The 16684-nt window shown below is 45.8% G+C and overlaps 2 protein-coding genes and 1 non-coding gene across 4 annotated transcripts; all 3 read left to right on the forward strand.

Moving 5' to 3' along the window:
* The first annotated feature begins 1511 nt into the window (after nt 1-1511).
* On the forward strand, nt 1512-8687 carry taf7 (TAF7 RNA polymerase II, TATA box binding protein (TBP)-associated factor). Of its 2 annotated transcripts, none has more exons than XM_018733603.2 (13): nt 1512-1592; nt 1862-1929; nt 2183-2259; nt 2679-2757; nt 3262-3395; nt 5117-5240; nt 5421-5479; nt 5963-6035; nt 6243-6356; nt 6489-6680; nt 7644-7756; nt 8237-8296; nt 8541-8687. In XM_018733603.2, exons 2-13 carry the CDS (start codon nt 1902-1904, stop codon nt 8583-8585), a joined length of 1098 nt encoding a protein of 365 aa, XP_018589119.1. In that variant the 5' UTR covers nt 1512-1592; nt 1862-1901; the 3' UTR covers nt 8586-8687. The 2 variants fall into 2 exon arrangements, with proteins under 2 accessions (XP_018589119.1, XP_018589120.1); XM_018733604.2 differs by having other exon boundaries at nt 1521-1588.
* LOC114912167 (small nucleolar RNA SNORA47) lies at nt 4552-4685 on the forward strand. Its single transcript, XR_003798122.1, has one exon. It is a non-coding gene; the product is annotated as a small nucleolar RNA SNORA47 (small nucleolar RNA).
* A 370-nt stretch (nt 8688-9057) lies between the features above and the next one.
* Nucleotides 9058-16374, forward strand: LOC108923094 (uncharacterized). Its single transcript, XM_018733600.2, has 8 exons — nt 9058-9408; nt 9994-10173; nt 10791-10979; nt 11310-11486; nt 11845-11986; nt 13231-13781; nt 14933-15080; nt 15576-16374. Exons 1-8 carry the CDS (start codon nt 9313-9315, stop codon nt 16367-16369), a joined length of 2277 nt encoding a protein of 758 aa, XP_018589116.1. The 5' UTR covers nt 9058-9312; the 3' UTR covers nt 16370-16374.
* Nucleotides 16375-16684: the final 310 nt, after the last annotated feature.

Below are 16684 nucleotides of genomic sequence, written 5' to 3' on the forward strand. Positions count from 1 at the left end.
CATACGCGCTACCGTGGGGGGGGGATCAGATCAGATGACATTTGGAAAGCTGAGAGGGCGAAGGCACAACCAGATTATTGTTAGAGTGGTGTAGTCACATGGGGCTGTTTAGTCGGGAAACTTCAGCACGAGGGGAGAAGTAGCAGCCGTGGATAAGCGGCAGAAATCCTTGGTACGGCTGCGGCCAACTGGATTTAATAGATCAAAGATGACGGTGGGGAGACACAAATGCGATTAAAGCAATCTGCCTAATAAAATCTAAGCTGCGAAACTGACAGAATGACATTGGAAAAAATATTTTGTTTTGTTAAACAATTAATTTGGGGTGGGGGGCACGGTGGTGCAGTGGCGCAGTGGGTGTGACCAGGTCAAGCTCTCTGGTGGGTGTGGGGTTCGAGTCCCACTTGGGGTGCCTTGTAATGGACTGGCATCCCATCCTGGGTGTGTCCCCTCCAGTCCTGTGCCCTGTGTTGCTGGGTTAGGCTCTGGTTTGCTGCAACCTTTTTAGGACAAGTGGTTTCAGACAGGGGGCGCAGGTGGCGCAGTGGGTTGGACCGGGTCCTGCTCTCCGGTGGGTCTGGGGTTTGAGTCCCGCTTGGGGTGCCTTGCGGCGGACTGGCGTCCCGTCCTGGGTGTGTCCCCTCCCCCTCCGGCCTTATGCCCTGTGTTGCCGGGTAGGCTCCGGTTCCCTGCAACCCCATGTAGGACAAGTGGTTCAGAAAGTGTGTGTGTGTGTGTGTGTGTGTGTGTGTGTGTGTGTACACAATCTTACTGTTATTGCAGGTACAGTGCACTACACTGTAAGAGAGCTGGCAGTTGAGGAGAGGAAAACAAAAGCTCCCAATTGCAAAGGAAGGGAGAAAAACACATCTTTAAGGGTTCAAGTGCCACTTGCGAATCTCCCATCCCCCTCCTGGGCCAATCTAACGTGTCGGTTTCAGGTTCGAGCTTCATCGCCCTCCTAACTGCTGTAGTGCCCTCGATGAAGGTCTTTACTCTGGATTAGTCCAGGAAAAATGCCCTGCGTTAGCAGTCAAATTTGTAACCGCTTTGGATAAAAGTGTCAGCTGAGCTGCGGTTGGAAAGAGACACACTTTACCACAAGCCAGAGTAAATAGTTTGTGCTCTGAGTTACTGTCCGCGGTGTAGCTGCAGTCCCACCGCCGCCCGGGGCATCGATTAGCCTACTTTGTGTAAGGATGTGCACTGAAAAGAGAGCAGTGAGTTAGAGGCTGGATTAAACACCTTCTTCAAGTGTTTAAAATAATTGCTTTTTCATTTTCATTTTACATCTCTCTCTGTGCATTGGCTACGTTTTAATGTCATATTTTGCAAGATGTGAACTTTGTACATTACTTTTTATTAACAGTAGAGTGTATGGCGAATCAGCGATGGGGCATCTGGGTTATGCGGTGCATCACCCCGCTCTTTTGGATTAAAAAGCTGTAAAACGTGGTAAAAATGTCTGTCATCCGAGCCGGCAGGGGGCAGCACGTCGCTGTTAGCGCAAACTCGAAGCCCGCGAAGAAGACGTGTTTCCGGTAGCTCGGAACCGGAAGCGCTTTGTCTGTACGGCCGTCTGTGGAAGGCGGGTAAGGTTTTACTTACTGTGACTTCATTATAATCGTTTTTATTTATTTGTATTGGTTTCATTACGCTGTAACAGTGGTACTGAAAGACGTTTATGTGCTTAAGGCTGCGGACTGTGTCTGTTACCCGTTTAGTTGCGGTCAGTCTCGTCTTTTTTCCGTCGTCAGTGTGACAACAACACAGTCACTGTGACTGTGGTGGTAAAATAGATCACTGATAAATGTTTTCGCCTGTCAAATTAGCAGTTTAACTTTGATTCTTTATTGTAAAGGTGGCTGTACGGGAGTTTTTACGCACAACAACAAGCATCAATGATCAAAATGACATCGAAGGCTAAAGGTAAAAACCTAATTATTCAGCTGCTGTGTTTGTTTCTCTCATTTATTTATATTTGTTGAAAAATCTTAAACTCTTATTATCATGTTTTATTTTTCAAAACCTGTCTTGGTTTATAATACCAAGTTTTACATTGTCTTGTGAAATAAGACTAGTAGTGTAGTCTGAGCTCCTGACCTGATGTATTATTATCATTATTGTTGTTGTTATTATTATTATTCTTGTTATTACTGCCTTTATTCTGTCCTGTTTCCAGTGGGGAAAGTGGGCTCAAAGAGCAAAGACGATGCGCCTCACGAGCTGGAGAGTCAGTTCGTCCTACGACTTCCCTCGGTGTGTGTCCCGCTGCTGTACTCTGACACTGACACTCTCAGTCTGACCTCGAGTGACCTTCGTTGGCCAATACTGACGCAGCAGAGTAATAAACGGGGACATTGTGTCTCATGGGCTTATCAAATCACGCATGGACAGGCTGCGCTGCTGAAGGGAGGACTCCCAGATCAGGGGCTAAATTATGGTGTCGAAGAATTGAGAATCAACGGTTTTGCCGTGTGCCAGTCTGGCGATATATAAGTAATTCTCTCTGTTTTAGATTTTTGGCCCAAACTATGTCTGTGCCGTAGTGATACCATGTCCTGATGCATGGTATCATCTGGCAAAATCATGTTTAGCTGCAATGATGTAATAAATGACAGGTTAGTTGATTACATTTTTGCGGTTTGTTTAACCTTTCACCCTGTGCTATGTTATAGGAATATGCGTCAACCGTGAGAAGAATTGCACAGTCTGGAAGCATGAACCTCAAAGACAGACTCACGATAGAGTTACACGGTATGTTGTGTATTTGCACCCACAGCAGAGTTTGTGTTTTTACCCCGAGGAAAGGGTTACATGGTATGTTGTGTTTTTCTCCTCACAGCGGGGTGATGTCGTACATCCCTGTTTTCAGTCTTGTTTACAGCAGACCTCCGGTTAAACTCACAGTAATAAAGCTGGTGCTTCATCCACCTCGCATTTGATAAGCTCTCACCTGAGTGATACGCTGATTCCTATGTAGTGATACAAGTACTGTGAATATTTGGATTATCTGCAGTGTGCAGAAAGAGATTTATGTAAAAAAAAAAAAAAAAAGATAATTGTTTATGTTTAAGCTTGATCTTTGACTCTTTAAATTCAGATACTGAATGCAGTCCACTTTGGTAGAGCTCAGCCATGACTTGTTCTGTTACAGACTTAGACCCTAAGAAATGTGGGTGTTGCTCTTCAGTGCATTTTAGTTTTTCATTCACTCTGTTACACAGCTTCTACTGAGCGATTGACTGTTATGTTTTTTAGCTGATGGTCGCCATGGGATAGTGAGGGTGGACCGCGTTCCTTTGGCTTGCAAGTTGGTTGACTTGCCCTGCATCCTCGAATCCCTTAAAACAGTGGACAAGAAGACCTTCTACAAGACTGCTGACATCTGTCAGGTACAGTTTCAAAAATGCTTAAATGCATAACTGCCATTTGGATTTTCTCTTGTAACAAATACAAAGTTCTCTCTTACATTTGCATTTATTCATTAAATAGATGCTGTTTTCCAAAGCCACTTACAATTCAGAGTAAACAAAGGTGCATCTCATCAACAGACAAAGCAATACATATGCAACAGCTACTCCCAAAATTATTTCCGTAGGATTGCGTGCAGCAGGTAGTATAGTAGTTAGTGCTGTAGCCTTTCAGTCTGAAGGTTCTGAGTTCAAATTCCACTACTGCTGCAGTACCCTTGATCAAGGTACAGTGGTCCCCCCTTATCCGTGGTTTCACTTACCCGCGGTCAACCGTCGTCTGAAAATATTAAATTGAAAATTCCAGAAATAAGTTTTAAATTGCGTGCCGGTCTGAGTAGCATGATGAAATCTCACGCCATCCTGCCCAGGACGTGAATCATCCTTTTGTCCAGCATATCCACGGTGTATACGCTACCCGACTGTGTCACTTAGTAGTGCCTCGATTATCAGATCGATTGTCGCGGTATCACAGTGCTTGTGCACAGTGCTCCCCCTTTTTATTTTATTTTATTAAAAAAACTTTATTTAAAAAAATCGATTCTTATCAGGATTTGGACATTGGTCCTTAGTTTTCCTTCTTGTTCTGTTTATTTAAAAAAAAAAAAAAAACAGTACCAAATCCTATATATACTATCTGTTGGTTCGGGCATCTGCTGGGGGTCTTGGAACATATCCCCGTGGATAAGAGGGGACCCTGAAATGCTCCTGTAAAAATACCCTACTATGTAAATGGATAAATCATTGTAAAGCTCCTTATATATAACATTCTAAATCACCTTGGACAAAAGTGTTAAATATATGTTAGTAATTAGCAAATAAATGCCTATATTTTCAAAAATTAGGCAAGGTTGTCAGTTTAGTAGCAATGAATGTTCATGTTTTAATTTATACTTTCTTGCAGGCTTAACTGAACTATACACTTATTTTTTATTGCCAATGGGAAATGTCTTGTCAGCTCATTTGAAAGGCACTGTTGTATACCGCTGGTGTCCTGCCCACGGCACTGGCTCTGTAGCAAATACTCTCTTTCTGAGAGAGAGAGAGAGAGCGAGAGAGAGAAAGAGAATAAAATGCATGGAGGGTTGAGAAGGTGTGGCAGCATGATCACAGTGCTGCCACAACTGGTTAAAGCCTCCGAGAGCAACATCGCAACCCAGCGAATCACAGTAAGTGGTCTTTGTGAGACCAGCGCTGTGTTGTGTACACCACCAGGGCGTCCCCTCAGCCCGCTCCGCTGAGGTGCCACCCCCTCACACCGCATGTTAGTTCAGTCTCCTGTGCTGATCACCTGGAACATTGCATATCTTTGTGTTTTGTATGTTATTTCCAATGTTGGGGTGAGTATGGGATGGGGGCTGGATTTGGAGTCTCTACTGAATCCTCTCAGACAACTCATAGTGAGGGAAAAATTCACTCCACTATTGGAGGAACTTGGACACACATTTATTAAACTCAAAGGCAGGCTTTACTGTATCTGCAAGAAGGCAAGACTGGAACATGGTGCAGAGGAAAGGTAAACTAAAGGGCAAATGAGACTAGAAATTTGGGGTGCTTTAAACAATGAAACAATTGTTTATACTTGTTGATAAAAGTACCAATTATGAAGTGTGTTTTCATGTATTTATTTTTCGGAAGGGCAGATGTTAGTTTGCACTGTCGATGGCGACCTCTACCCTCCTTTAGAAGAGGTCACCGGGAGCACAGACCCCAAGAGCAAAAAGAAGGACAAAGACAAGGACAAGAAATTCATCTGGAATCACGGCAGTGAGTGTCCATCGCTTGGAATGCAAATCGCACGGTGCTTCGCTACCGATTCATTATGCGGCGCTTCCCGTGGTGCTGATACAGAGACCCCCTGCCTCGCAGGGATGACTCATCAAGTTGTTAGCGCAACTGTGTCTGATTGAGCTGTTTTTAACAGCGCGTGGTGTCTTTGCTCTCTAGTCACTCTCCCTTTAAAGAACACGAGGAAGAGAAGGTTCCGGAAGACGGCAAAAAAGAAGGTACTGGCGTTTCATGCTGCCTCTGGCGTTTCTTCTTCATCCTTTTTTGTTTTGCTGAGCATGTGTAATCTTTGCCAGTTTTGTTCAAATGCCTGATCTACACATAAAAAGAGTCTGAAAGCAAAAACCAAGATTTACATATAAATAAATCCCTCCATCTACATTTGTGCCCCCGAGGTACGTAGAGGCGGCTTTATGGGTAGTTTCTTCGGAGAGGCTACAGCAGGAAGGATCGGCCCACTTTGTCCTTTCAGATGCAGAGATGTATTGATTTAGTTCCCTTGTTTAATCACTAATGCGCCTGTTGGCACACAGCCATCTGCTGCTTTTATTCTGTGTGTGTGTGTGTGTGTGTGTTCATACGTGCATGTGTGTCCCCTGCCCAACTGTTTCCCCAAGGCGGGGGGGGTGTCTAAATCTGGTTTATGTAGATTCCAGGTGTCCAGTAGCTAAAGCAGTAATATCTCATGAATTATATTGCAGTATATTGAGTCTCCAGATGTGGAAAAGGAGGTGAAGCGACTCCTCAGCACAGACGCCGAGGCAGTCAGTGTTCGTATCCTTCTCACGCTTTGGCCAGAGGTGTGTGTTGGAGTGGATCGCTACTTGTAGTCATTTTCACGCGTTACCACTTCAGCACACGGTTCAGTTGCTGTGTCTTTCCATGGCGGTCCCAGCGGTCGAGTACCTCCTGTCTCGTATAGATGACTGCTGTGTGAAGACAGGAAGAGCCCCGTTTGTTTGTCCTTGACCTTCCAACCAGGGTGGGAGGTGATCGCAGAGGACGAGACCAAGGAACCGGACAGTCACGGCTCGCTGGCCAACCTGGACTCCTCTCCAGGGACCTCCGGGCATAAGATGAGCCACGGTTCCTCCGGTAGGCCTAGGGAAGGTGGGGAGGAGGAGGGTGGCACTGGGGGAGGCTGTCAGTATCTCCTACCAACAATCGACTGTAAGGTGTTAACCCAGCTGTACTGACTACCCCCCCCCCAATGGTCCCTGTGTCCAGTGCAACGCGACGAGCTACGCGAGATGTTCAACGACATCAGCAGCAGCGAGGATGACGACGACGAGGGCGACCGGCATGAGGACGACGACCTCAACATCATGGACACGGAGGATGACCTGGAGCGGCAGCTACAGGACAAGCTGAGCGAGTCAGACGGAGCGCGTGATGAGAGTGATGGCAACAACCAGATAGGTGCGTTCGCCGCCTGCAGTTCTCTGCGCTGCGTTGCATTAGTGGAGCAGTCTGTGTTCACCACCCTGCTCGTGTCTGTAAAATCCTGGGATTTAAACAAAGAACCTTCAGGTTACAGAAAACCAGTACTTCCAGCTGGTGGTTTACGAAACTGAATTATTTTCCAGAGTAATTCAGGATAAGCTTCTTTCTCAAAGGTTCAACTATAGAACATGTTTGGGAACTTAATGGAAAACGTTCCCTAGGCACTGCGCCACCTGCTGCGGATGGTTATTGTGTGATCAGACTTTCTCTGCCCTCAGCTTGCATATCAAGTAGCAGCAAAGGAAGTCATGCTAAATAAGGGTGCTCTGTGCGGAAGGACAGGGAGTAGTGTGTGACACACCTCACACTGATTGTTCCAGAACAGAGCTATTCCACTAGAGGGTGGAAAAAGGAGATTCATTACTGCAAGAGGACATTGGTCCTAGCAGCTAGTTGATGACACAGCCCCTGAGTATGCACACGCGCATGCACACCAGTGGGTGTGGAGGACGGCAGTCGTGAGCACCTCCTTGAAACTGCACATAGCTGTCAGAAATAATATTTTCAGCGATGTTTACATTTGCAGCAGCTCGGGGCCCATTGCAGGTGTTCTCTCATCGGGAGCCTTTAAACAGATTCCACATCTAACGGCTGCTGTAGCTGCAGCCGGAGCCAAGCGCATGACTAATGAGCACACAAGAGCATATTGGACCATGATCTGTCAGGAACTGGAGTCGCATAACTTCTAGATGCCCTTGGTGTAGTTAACAAGGGTTTTGAAGAAAGCAGGTGGTGCAGTGGTTAAAGAGATGGACTTGTCACCAACAGGTGGCCAATTTAAAACACATGTACCTTTGATCGCGAGCAATAACGATCCTAGTTATGCCTAGTAGATGGTAAGGTGCATGAAACCAAACATTTTTTGCTTTTGTTTGGCAGTGATGGAGTACCAGGTGCAGATCAACAATGTCAAATCCAAGCTGCAGGAGACACGTGCCCGCAAGAAGCAACAAGAAGATTTAATCATGAAGGTGGAGAACCAGGCCTTGAAGGTAAGGTAGTCCGGTCACATACACACAGCTACCCCAGTCCATTTTACAGTGAGTTGTGATGTGTCAGAAAAGCAAATATGAATTCTCAAAAACCGCTTCAGCAATATCCTCTTTTTTTAAAGACATTATTGAGTTCGCCATCAGCCCTTTGAGCTGAAACTCACAAAACAGCATTGTAATTCACAGCTGTGCCAGCTGCTCCCCTGGGAAGATTTATAGTCTATTGCACGTCTCTTGATCAGCCAGCTCAAGGGCTGGTAGCGCTCCGGGTTCGGCAGCCTGGAGATTGTCTGACCTGTTCTGTTTGTAGGCATGATCACCTAAAGGTCGCGCTCATCAGAAAGGCTCGTCTTCTGCTTTCAACCAAATTGGAAGATACACACACCCCTTCCCACATACATGGGCAAAGGTGGTTTTTTTTTTTTTTGTTTCAAACTGCAGCAAGGGAAACGTGTGCATAAGTGATTATTTTGTCTTCAGAATCGCTTCCAGGCTCTCCTGGATGAAATTATCCGGCAGGAGGAGCGTGAAATGGAACAGGTGAGCTCTGTCACCCGTGCTACAGAGGGATGAAAGGGGTGACAAGGTGTAACTGTATGTCTGCAATTCCTGATAACCTCTACCCATAACTCTTCCGGTCACCCCAGTGGTATTGTTTGGTGTTTGTCCTGACAAATGTGTGGTGGGTGGGAGATTAATCATGCAAGACTTTTTAATCATCACCCAGTGTCCCTAATTACAGCAGTGTTAACCATCAGTCACTGCTGATTCTCTGCTTCAACAGCTGGCCTCATTACAAGAGCAGCTGGACTCACTGATTGAGAAGTGACCAGCAGGGCGCAGTGTACAGTCAGCACAGGCCAAGCTTGCAGTCTTCCCGTGGAAGAGGAGCTGCTACTCCTATTGATCTTCATGAGCTAATGGACCTTTTGTTTTTGAAACCAGGATGGTTTCATTTGTCAATGTATTTTTTTTTTTTTAACAAATTGTTAAATAGCTGACCATTTTGACATTACTGTCAGTAGTTGAATGTTTCTCTGTCAATCCTATTAAAAACTTAAACTAGGACAAAGTATTTTGTTTTTATATAATGGCTCCAGAACTTTGTCAGGTTTGTTTACCTATCCTCACAGATGTAAAAGTGTGACTTTTTTTTTTTAAACTGCTCAGTGCAGCACAACCCTGACCACTGACATACCCTTTCGACACCCCCGAAACTGCACACACACTTGTCCCGCTCCCCTGTATTCCATGCGTCGGTCACCTGTTTTCTTGCATCTTGCGGAGGATTAGAGTGATGACTTGGGGCTGGGATTAGCGGAGCAGGATTAAAGCAGCCATTCGCAGCCAGGTAATCCAGCCATCTGTCAGAGAGCAGGGGAAGCTGTGGCGGGCCAGTCGTTCGCCTCCACATTCTACTGCCGAATGCCAGTGGCAAGAACGTGCTCTGAAGGTTGAGACCGTTCTCAAGGCTTCCACCGGCTCTGCAAGCCTGTGTCCTTCTAAGGAGCGGTATCTGACCGTGCTTCACGTTTCAAGAAAAGGAACCATAGAGGATGGAGGAAACGTATCTTTTGAACCACCATGGGGTCAAGAAGAAGATCCTTCATGGTGGTGTAGGACCCATGCCTCACTTTCCTCCTGGAACCAAGGTAAATGGAATCCAAACACTGTTACAAAGGGAATACAGTTATTTTTGTCTCATTTGTTGATAATTCATCTGATTAGAGGCAGTCGTTCTGATCACCAGCCCCTTTTGTTTAGTGTTCCACTGCAGGGGACCTTGTAATACAGTGAAATTCACTTGTAGCTCACATACGGTCAGAGTCTCAAAACCTACTAGAAAATGTTTTCATCAGCCTGCTGTAAGGATGTTTTTATCTCTCCAAAAGCAATATGTCCGTATACTAGTAAATCACAACAAAAACGTTCCTGTCCCACAATCTGGCCACAGATGAATTATGTTCCGTCATTTCTGCCTGTGCACTGATTTCGACAATATCTTAAATAAAGGATAAAAAATGACTCATTTCGGCCTGTTTGTTCGACTTGAAATTACGCACAAAGTGGGACGACCACATGGCGCACCCCCCCCCCTGACTTTACACAAAAAATGGATGAAGATGGAAAGCTGCAGTGACAAATTGCTTCAGATCTTTTGCGACTTCTCTTAATCCTCTCTCTCACTCCCTCACCCACATACTCCCTTCCACTCTCCCCCCCCCCCCCCCCCAAAGCTGGCGTTCCATTTTCAGACTCTCAAGGACAACTTTGAGAGGACAGTGATCGACGACAGCCGCAAATTTAAGCGTCCCATGGAGATCTTTGTGGGCAAGATGTTCAAGATGGAGGTTTGGGAGGTGCTGCTGACCTCCATGAGGGTCAACGAGGTGGCAGAGTTTTGGTGTGATGCTATTGTAAGTCTGTACCAGAAAGATCTATGTTCTCCGCCCACCACTTGAGCTTTTAAACTGGTGCCAACCTAAGTCCAGCAGTCCAGACTGCATTAGAGTTTGCTGGGAAAGCGCAGCTAAGGTCTTCGTTTCTCCCACAGGGGCTAACCTCACAGCCTCCTACGCAGATTTAAGCAAAAAACAGAAGACTAATCTTCACCGAGTGCATATTGTTTTCTAATCTTCACACACGAGGAACGAAGGAAATGAGAAACTGTAAAAGACATTTGCAAGTCAAATTTGGGTGTGGGCTGCGGTTGGATGCAGACTGCCAACCGCAGTATGAGGCTGCCAAGCTGAGTGGCCTGGACCTCTTACCTTCGACATTCTCCTTAGCTGTGGTCTAATGTGGCGTAAATACTATACCCTTTCTGTTTAATGTCACAAAGTATTGTGCCTTCTAAAGTTTCTCCATCAATCTATTTCACATCTTACATTCTGTCTGCCACGTTAGTAAACTGGTTTAGTGGCTGCAGCTCAGAGCCTGTTTGATAACTGCTTACAAGTAGTTATTCCTGTTCAGCCCAGTTACATCTCATGTGCACCATGGTACCAACATCAGTGGATCTATTTCTTGGCAGCACACAGGCTTGTACCCCATTGTGTCCAAGGGCATGCGCCTCATAGCTGAGGGCAAAGACCCCCTGGAGGGCCAGAAGCACGTGTGCGGCATGGGAAACATGTTCAATTACAACTTTTCCGGGCATCCAGACCTAGAGGAACTGATGAAGGAACCCCAGCCTCTCATCTTCATCATGGAGCTCATCTCGGTAGGAATGGTGGCTTGCGCCTGCCCCCCCGCTTACAGACGACACATAAAATAAACCTCTGCACCATCAGCCAATACAGAGCCAGTGGTGTTGCTGAAATCCAATTGAAGAGTAATGAAATGTAGCATTTAATCAATAAGTGTATGCTGAGTGACAAGCTGTGGCTCCTCAAGTAGGAGCTGTGTCAGTCTCTCTGATTTTCTCGCCTCCTTTGGCAATTTAAAAGCAAACTGTTACAAAGGGCCAAAAAACATGGCACTACATCAATACGGTCAAACATCTGAATGACAAACCAGCTCGTTTGTCACTAACATTCCCTTCCCTCCCAAGGTGGGTGATCCCTTCTCTTACAAGCGTGAGTCCTGGATGATGGAGAAGGATGAGAAGCTGCAGGCCGTTCCATCACTGCACCTGCAGGGCAACGCCCTAGTCAAGCAGGGTCGCTTTCGTGAGGCTGCCAAGAAGTACCAGGAAGCTGTTGTGCTGTTGAGGACTGTGCAGTCCAGGGTGAGGAGGGAAGGGAAGGCTCCACCAACATTATGAAAACCCTGCTATAAGAAAGACAACTACATTTCCCATTAGGTTGGAGGGGCCAGGAAGGAGGTGATATAGGAAGGATGGGCTAGTTTAGATGATCCACAGCTTTGAGATACATGAAGAAGTTAAGGAAACCAGGGTTTTGGTGATGTGTCTGGTGTGTGTACAGGTGGTTGAATATGGGTAGCCTTTTGGATGTTGATTTGTAAGAGAGAGACTGGGCCATGTGGGAAGCAGGAGGACAAGGTGGAAGGAGGAACTAAAGAAGCACCTACCCCATCCTGATGTAGCACTCCACTCATGGACATTATGTCCTCTGATTGTGTAGGAGATGCCGGGAGATGAGGACTACATCAACCTGGATCGCCTCATCACTCCCCTGGTACTCAACTACTGCCAGTGCATGCTGGAGCTGGAGGAGTACTACGAGGTGCTGGAACATACCACTGAACTCCTGGAGAAACACAAAGGTCTGATCCCCCCTGCCAGCATATTTTCACATTACACCATATTGCACTTGCCTTTATCTGCAGACAAGGACACACAAGTCTCCTTCAAACTGTCTAAAATAACTAAGAACTTAGATCTCTGCCTGGATGCTTTTAAGACCCTCTGCATTTGCCATCAGGTTTGGGGTCTGTCTCAGCATGGCTATGTGGCTATGACCTTCCTTGTGCACTTCCAGTTTGTGGCCTCTCGTTGCCTCGCTCTGCAGTTGTGGAGTCCTCAGGTTGAATTCTGTGCTTGTAGTTTCTGCAAGCAGGTTCTGTGGTTGTAGCGCATTTTCGCTATGCTGTTTGGGTCTAGCCTCCCTTGACTGCGGCGCTCTGTGAGCTAGCCTGATGCTAAATACCACTGCAGAGTGGAGGGTAAGAGCATCTTCACCACTATTCCAGACTAGCATCAGCCAGCAAAGCCCCAGTGCCCGTAATAAAGCTTATGCAAATAGGCCGGTGGTGCTATTCGGTGGGCTCACATCCTCTTATCTGGCCCTGAAAGCGAGGGAGCCCAGCCCACACCCCCACCCCCACCCACTACAGTCGCTGGCCTTTGTCTGCCGCTCCACTTCCAGTGTGTCCTCCTGTCCTACAGACCACTTCATTCCATCTTCTCCCACCATATTCATGGAAATAATTCCATATATACTCTGCCCTGCTTCTTTGCTATTAACCCCTGAAACTTCTGGATTTAAATAAATTAAATGTTAATGACCAAGAATCCAAACGTTACAGTTCAGATTGGTACAACTGCATAAAAAAGTTCAGACATTACACGTTAAGCAAAACGAGACATGCCTGAAAACGCAGTTAAATGTAAAATGCACGAAAACTCGTTCAAGTGAGTAAAACAGCAGCAGGAGATATAGTGGTTAATTACAGGTATTCATGATCAAAACGTTTTAATTTCGCAATTTTGTATTTGTGTACCTCGGATGCATGAAATATCAAGGAGCAGAAGTTGCACAGTGAAAAACAGTAAAATTGCTTAATTACCTGGGATAGAGCCAGCTAAGCAATTACAATGTAATGTGAAACCAAACTGCCTTTGAAAGCATCCTCGCTTTTGATGCAATCAAAATTAATGGCAAATATCATCTTAGTCAACTTTGGCCAAAGATTCTAAGGGAGTTGGTTTGAATTGGTTTGCTGGCTGGATAGTTAATGGCATTCAGTGTGCAACACACCTCATCTGACTGAAAGCTTTTCCTTTCAAGACAACGTCAAGGCCTACTACAAGAGGGCCAAGGCACACGCCGCTGTGTGGAATGAGAACGAGGCCCGGAAGGACTTCCTCATGGTGGCCAACCTGGATGTGACACTGGCTCCGCTGGTACGTAGCGAGCTGAGGCAGCTGACCGAGAGGATGCGGGAGAAGTACTGGGAGGAGAAGAGCAGCTACTGGGGCATCTTGGAAGTAAAACATGGGCAAAAGAAACCAGGAGAAGAGGAGGCAGAGGAGGAAGAAGAGGAGGAAAACACCTCAAGCCAGGAGAGGGGGACCTCGCCAACTCTCAGAGTGGAGACAAAATGCAAGCAGGATGCAATGGTTGCAAAGGGTGACAAAGCCGACGAGGGGACCGTAAGCAGTCAAGGAACTAATCAAGGTCCCCTTTCGCTGACAGAGGGGAAAGACTGGCAGCAAATGCTGCGACTGGTGCCACTGCTTCAAGGGGAGGGAAATTTTCTCATCAAGGAACAGCGGTACTTGGAGGCCACTGAAAAGTACAAGGAGGCCATTGAATACATAAACTTCCTCCAAGATAGGGTAAGAATACACTGTTTACTTCAAAGTGAGCTGAAACCAGTGTGATTGATGATTTCATTTAGTTCATTAAGGTGTTCAGCACAGGGTTCTCTAGTTCTGGTCCTGAGGGCAATAGTCTGTACACTGATCTTTGTTCCAGCTGAGCTCTTCATTAAGATTAACTGAGCTTCTAATTGAATTTCCAGTGTGACTGGGAACAGCAATTAAAATCTGCAGGAAAGATTGTGCTGAAGGTCCAGTCTATGTGTTAGTAATTTAGAAGCAAAGGAACACATCTCCTAGCTATACGCATCCCTTAAAATAATAATTCTAAAATATACTGCATTTGATTAACATTTAATGAATTGCTTCAAACGAGTACCACAAATACTGATTAGTATTAATCGTGAGATGAAATCTCAACTGTTCTCAGATCAAGCAAAAAAGAACATATTTTGTGCCTCGGGTTTTTTTTTTTTTTTCCAGAAGAACCTGTTGATTTTAGTCTTTAACAGATGTGACATTTTAATCAGTATTTTCCGACAGCTCAATCAAGACATAATTAAGCTGGAATTGGTCAGAACAAAAATCAGTGTGCACAATAGGCAATTTAATCCGAAACTGGTTTACGTAGCATAGCCTACAGTGTCACGGTTTTATGCAATAAGACATTAACATCTGTTAAAGGAATTGTAGTTGAGGTAGAGTATCTAGCTCAAGCGTGTAGAAGATGCCCATCTTTGTATCACAGCTCCAGGTCCTTATTCCTGCACCACCTGTTGCTCTAATGACACTAATTACAGGTGGTCCGCGATTTACGATGGTTCGAGTTACGATTTTTTTTTACTTTACCGGGCAAGTGATATGTGGAGTGATACTCTCTCGCGATGCTAGTCAGCGGCAGCGATCCGCATCTCCCAGTCTGTCACACAGGGGTGTGTCTTAGTTGTATTAAAAGAATTTTCGATTTACAATATTTTCAACTTACGATGAGTTTTGCAGAACGTAACCCCATCGTAAGTCGGGGACCAGGTACTCATAACAGGTTCTGGTAAGTAGTCAATGCTCACTAGTGTGAGGGGTAAAAAGCAATGCCACAGAGTTCCAGGGAATTGTGGAATAGGTGCTCAAAAAATGAGGGTTACTGTGAGCATCACTTCTCCTCTCCATAGCCAGAGGTGCACTCTCAGGAGGATGACTGGGAGTCACTGGAGAAGGTCCGTCTGCCTCTTTCCCTCAACTTGAGCCAGTGCTTGCTGGAGCTGGGCGAGTACTCCCAGGTGATAGCGATAAACACCAAGCTGCTGAAGAAACACAAAGGTAAAGGAGCCTTGCAGAAGACGAATATAAACAGAGCTGCTAGAAAAGACATTACCGGTGGCTCCAAAGCCCCTCCATTTTGGATATTCATCCTATTCCATTGTACATTTGATTTAACTAATCAGGGGCTTTGAGGAAGGTTGGGAAACATTGAGTTAAAGGACAAATTGGGTACACTTTAGTATTTAAATATCTAACTTCCTGTGGCTTCAACTTGTGACAGGCATTTCCTGCAGACATGGAGGCCCCACAACACTGTAAAAGCATCCGGCTTTCAGCATTCACTCCCAGTTCTGTGCTTGGTGTTGTCGGGATGGGTGTTTACCAAGTCAGTTTGTTCTCTGCATGCACAAAACCGCAAACACCAGGGAGCTGTTGACTTCCTGTAACTTTGCTCTGTTCTGAAAGAAACTACAACATGTATCACCAAAACAGCTGTGGGTGGTCTGATTTTGATTGAATGTTAGCCTTTTTATGTCTCACTTTCCCCCTCAGGAAATCTAAAGGCACTATATCAACGGGCTCGTGCCCACTCAGCCCTGTGTCATGAGGAAGAAGCCCGGAGGGACTTTGGCCAGGTCACTAAGCTGGACCCAAAGCTCAAGCCCATTGTCCATATGGAGATGAAAAAAATGGGTGAAAACATGCGGGCCAAGCACACACAGGAGAAGAAGAACTACTGGATGGTCACAGAGGAAAAGTGGGGCCAGGGCCGGAAGGGGAAATGGAAGGGTGTCAAGAAGGGTAAAAACAAAAGAATAGATATAAACCTGCAGGTCAAAGAGAGGGACGGGGGCAACAAGGGCCAAGAAGAGTGTGAGAATGTTGTCAAAGACCAGGAGAGCAAAGAAGGACAAGAGGCAACAGCTAGCTGTGCCGAAAAGAAAGCAGGAAGGACAACATGGAAGTCAGCTGGAAAAAAGGACAATAAAATTTCAGATCTGACTTACAGCTGTGGGGCAGAAGGAGGTAAGAATTTAGTGGCAAGAAATGAGTCTCCTTCCACCTCAGAGTCAGCCGGTGGAAGTGCAGCAGCAGTCAGCAGTGGAGCCGATAAGTGGACAGGAGATGACAGTTTGGCCACAGACCTGTGCAGTAAGAGTCTGGGAGGTCAAGCTGAGGAAGGGGGCAGTGGCATCGTTGGAGGCACAGATGGGTCAGCAGCAGCCACCCTTACTGGGAGCAACCTGGGACACACGGCAGCAAGCATCACAGACAATACAGAGCAGAGGAACACAGGTGCTTCATCAAGCGCAGAGAACACCATCAACCAAAATGTAGTGGAATAGTAACAGGCTAACTAAATTAAAAGAACAGTGATGTCTCAGTTACAACTCTCAAGCTCGATCTGAGTTTAATAACTAAGGAGCTTCCAAGCACTCGAGACAACCTGGTATTGCTTATGACAAATACAAATTTATTCCTGTGCGCTGTTATCGGTAGAAAGCAGCCAGTTTTAATTCTTTCATTTTGAAAAAAGGCTTCTTTGTACAAGTAAAAAAAATAGAAACAAGAACACATAAAGCATGTAATTACTGAACAAGTTAAATAAAAATGAGACAGAATAAATACATTTCCAAACTGCGACACAAAGAGGAGATAAA

Source organism: Scleropages formosus, chromosome 13, assembly GCF_900964775.1.
Source record: "Scleropages formosus chromosome 13, fSclFor1.1, whole genome shotgun sequence".
NCBI lineage: Eukaryota > Metazoa > Chordata > Actinopteri > Osteoglossiformes > Osteoglossidae > Scleropages > Scleropages formosus.